We start from the raw sequence: 3,386 nt of genomic DNA on the forward strand, positions 1-3,386 counted from the left end.
ACAGGGTTTCTCTGTGTAGCCCTGGTTGTCCTGGAACTCACTCTGTAGACCAGGCTGGCCTCGAACTCAGAAATTCGCCTGCCTCTGCCTCCCGAGTGCTGGGATTAAAGGCGTGGGCCACCACGCCCGGCTGTCATGTTACTTTCATTCTCTGTGTTAGATTGCTGCTTTCAGCAGAAGAGTGCCATGTTTAAACTTACAAGGTGTGTATTCAAGGCACTATTTGATTATTTTGTTTTTTGAGACATGATTTTGATTCATGTTTTTTGCTGTCCTGGAACTTGCTATGTATGTCTGGATATCCCCCGACTCAGTTTCTCAAGTGCTTAGATTACATATAAATGTGGCAGAACAGTTGTTTTTAAGGCACTAAGCTGTGATCACTGGAACTACAGCACACACAGACAGCTGGAATATATTATAACAGTAATATATGTATTCTCTATATGCTGTGGTGGGCATTTTTTATTTTTTAAAATTCATTTACAGATATATTTATGTACATGAGTGTTTTGCTAGCACCCATGTCTGCACCATGTGTGTGCTGAGGCCCTGAGGAGGCCAGAAGGGTGCTTTGGATACATAGGAATTGGAGTCAGAGGGTTGAGCGACTATGTGGATGCTGGGAACTGAACTTAGGTCCCCTGCAGAGCAGTAAGAGCTCTTAACCACGAAGCTGGCTCCAGCTCGGACGTGTTCACATTTATTGGTTTGTGGGTGAGTGTGACTGTCGTGGTGTGCTTGTGGAGGACAGAGGACACCTTGTCAGGAGCTCTTTGCTTCCACCGTATAGGCCCTAGAGATACATTCTGGATTATCAGGCCCTATAGCAAGTGCCCTTACCTGCTAAGCCACCTGGGACTTTTTTAACTAGATTTTTGTGTTACTTAATTGTCTCATTGCTGAGACAAATACCTGACAGAAGCAACTTAGGAAGGCATTCAGGCTCACAGTCCAGGTGAGGTAGCAGGGACACAAGGTGAATGCTGGTGCTCATTCCCCTTTTATACAGCACAGGGCTCACGCCTGCGCAATGCTGCTGTCCCAGCGGATTGTTTCCTAGGTGATTCCTGGTCCTGTCACGCTGAGTGGAGATGAGCTGGTGTGAGCATAGCAGGTCTCTGCCCGTCAGTGTACTTGTTGTATAGTTCTTCAGATTGCTTTGAGACTGCTCAACGCCTGTGCGAAGGAGCAGGAGGAGGCAGGGCTAAGTGTCAAGTACACATCTGTGAGAAAACAGGGCGGAGCTGGAGGATCTGCCAGGGTCTGTTCTTGGTGCTGGCAGCTGCTGTTTTAGTTTCTGAACTGGTGAGTTCCCGAGGGATTGACTCTTGCCTCCATTCCTCAGGAAATCCACAGGAAAGTGATGTCACAAAACTTCACCAACTGCCACACCAAGATCCGCCACNTGGATGCTCACGCAACTCTGAATGATGGGGTGGTGGTGCAAGTGATGGGGCTACTGTCCAACAACAACCAGGCTCTGCGGAGGTTCATGCAGACCTTTGTCCTTGCTCCTGAGGTATGTTGCACGATGGCTGTTGGCTCTGTAGTGATCAAGTACTTAAAGACTGAAAGCTCTGTGGAGTCTAGATTCCTGGCAGCTCAGGGTTATAGGAGTGGCCGCAGGGCACAGCTGCTTTGTCCTCTTGTCCTAAAGCTGTGGTGTCCTCACTGTAATCTTCAGGAAGATTACTGTTGGGAGGAGTCTTCCCTCTAAACTGTTGAAATGCAGGAGACTTTGTGTCCCTTCAGCTGGCATCACCTAAGGACAAGGGATCTGTTTCCTAATCACCCTGTTGTTACCACATTTAGAAAACAGTTCTTAGTATAGCTCATGCAGTAACCATGTCTGAATTTCAGAAAGTATGCTGGCCTTGTCTTCCATAGTTTGTTTTTTTTTTTTTTGATCTGGGATTCTGTATATAGTTCTCTGTTGTGTTTGTCTGGTTGTGTGTCTTGTTCCCTGTCATTGTAGTCCCTCCCTCCTCTGGTTTGCTTGGCATCGACAGTTCTGAAGAGCATTCTGTGTCATTGTCCATGCGTCATATACCTTCCTCACTCATCCTTAGTAACCGTGGTACGAGAAGTGTCTCTGGTTCCCCTAGGTGATATGTTCAGGTGTTGCCATTGTAAAGTCACAAAGTTGTTGTGTCTGGTTTATAAATTGTGACAAATCCTTGGATCCTGTATAAACGTGCTGCTCTTTATCAGTTTTGCATACTGTAATTCTTTTTCATTTGAGGTTCTTGGCTGAATGGTGACAGATGGGAATGTCTGATACTATCCACCACTCTTGTGTTCATTTTTTGGCATTATTCCCCTATCCTACCATTCATTTCTAGTATATTTAGTGAGTTATGATTCATTAATAACTTTAATATATCCTCATGTCCTGGGTCTAGTCAGTGGGGACCCTTTATGCTGTCCTGTTTTGGTGTGGGCATGGCATGGTTTATGTCCTTGGTCTGACCCTGGCCCTGCTCAAGCCCCATTAGCTGATTGTTCCATTCATGATGCTTCTCTGTAGTTGGGTTTCTGAAGGTACCACAGGTGGATGATGAGGAATGGCATCTGCTGTGCTTTCAGAGAGAAAGGGCAGAAATCTGCATAGATACAGAATCGGCTCATAAGGGCTTCATCTGAAAAATCGAATTTAGGATAGTAAAATATTATCCCCGTCTTAAAAAAAAAATTTTGGATAAATTTCGAGACAGGGTTTCTCTGTTTAGCCCTGGCTATCCTGGAACTCACTTTGTAGACCAGGCTGGTCTTGAACTCAGAAATCCACCTGCCTCTGCCTCCCGAATGCTGGGATTAAAGGCGCGTGCCACCATTTGGATGTTTTTGTTTTGGCATAGAACTGCATTATATAGCTCAGATTGTCCTGGACATCACAGTGAGGTTCTGTGTCAGTCAGCCTCATTAGTGCTGGAATTGCAAATATTCTAGCTTCACCATTGAGGGTGTAGGCAGGATTAGAGTAAAATTCCAGCTTTAAAAATATGTATATTTTTGTTTTATGTGTATGCGTGTTTTGTCTGCATGCATGTAGTGCCCTCAGTCTACAAGAGGGCAGTGGAACTGGCGGTACAGATGGTAGTGAGTCGCTATGTGGGTATTGGAATTGAGCCTCAGTCCCCGGCAAAAGCAGCCAGTGCCCTAAACCACAAGGCCATCTTTCCAGCCCAGTAATTCCACCTTTTGAGAAGCTGAGTCAGGAAGTTTGCAAGCTTTAGGCCAGCCTACAGTAAACCAAGAGATATCTTGAAAAAGGAGGAGGAAGAGGAATGAAGAAGAAAGACTTAATGACAAGATGGAGATGGAGCAGGAGGAGGAGGAGGAGGAGAAGGAGAAGGAGAAGAAGAAGAAGAAGAAGAAGACGA

General features: G+C 45.6%; 1 protein-coding gene across 1 annotated transcript in view; it reads left to right on the plus strand.

Moving 5' to 3' along the window:
* Positions 1 to 3,386, plus strand: part of G3bp1 (G3BP stress granule assembly factor 1) — a 31,488-nt gene that overhangs the window by 17,510 nt on the left and 10,592 nt on the right. The window contains exon 4 of the mRNA XM_021211676.2: positions 1,349 to 1,522. Within this exon, the coding sequence (XP_021067335.1) occupies positions 1,349 to 1,522 (174 nt within the window). The remainder of the gene's footprint in view (positions 1 to 1,348; positions 1,523 to 3,386) is intronic.

This window comes from Mus pahari, chromosome 14 (assembly GCF_900095145.1).
Source record: "Mus pahari chromosome 14, PAHARI_EIJ_v1.1, whole genome shotgun sequence".
Taxonomy (NCBI): domain Eukaryota; kingdom Metazoa; phylum Chordata; class Mammalia; order Rodentia; family Muridae; genus Mus; species Mus pahari.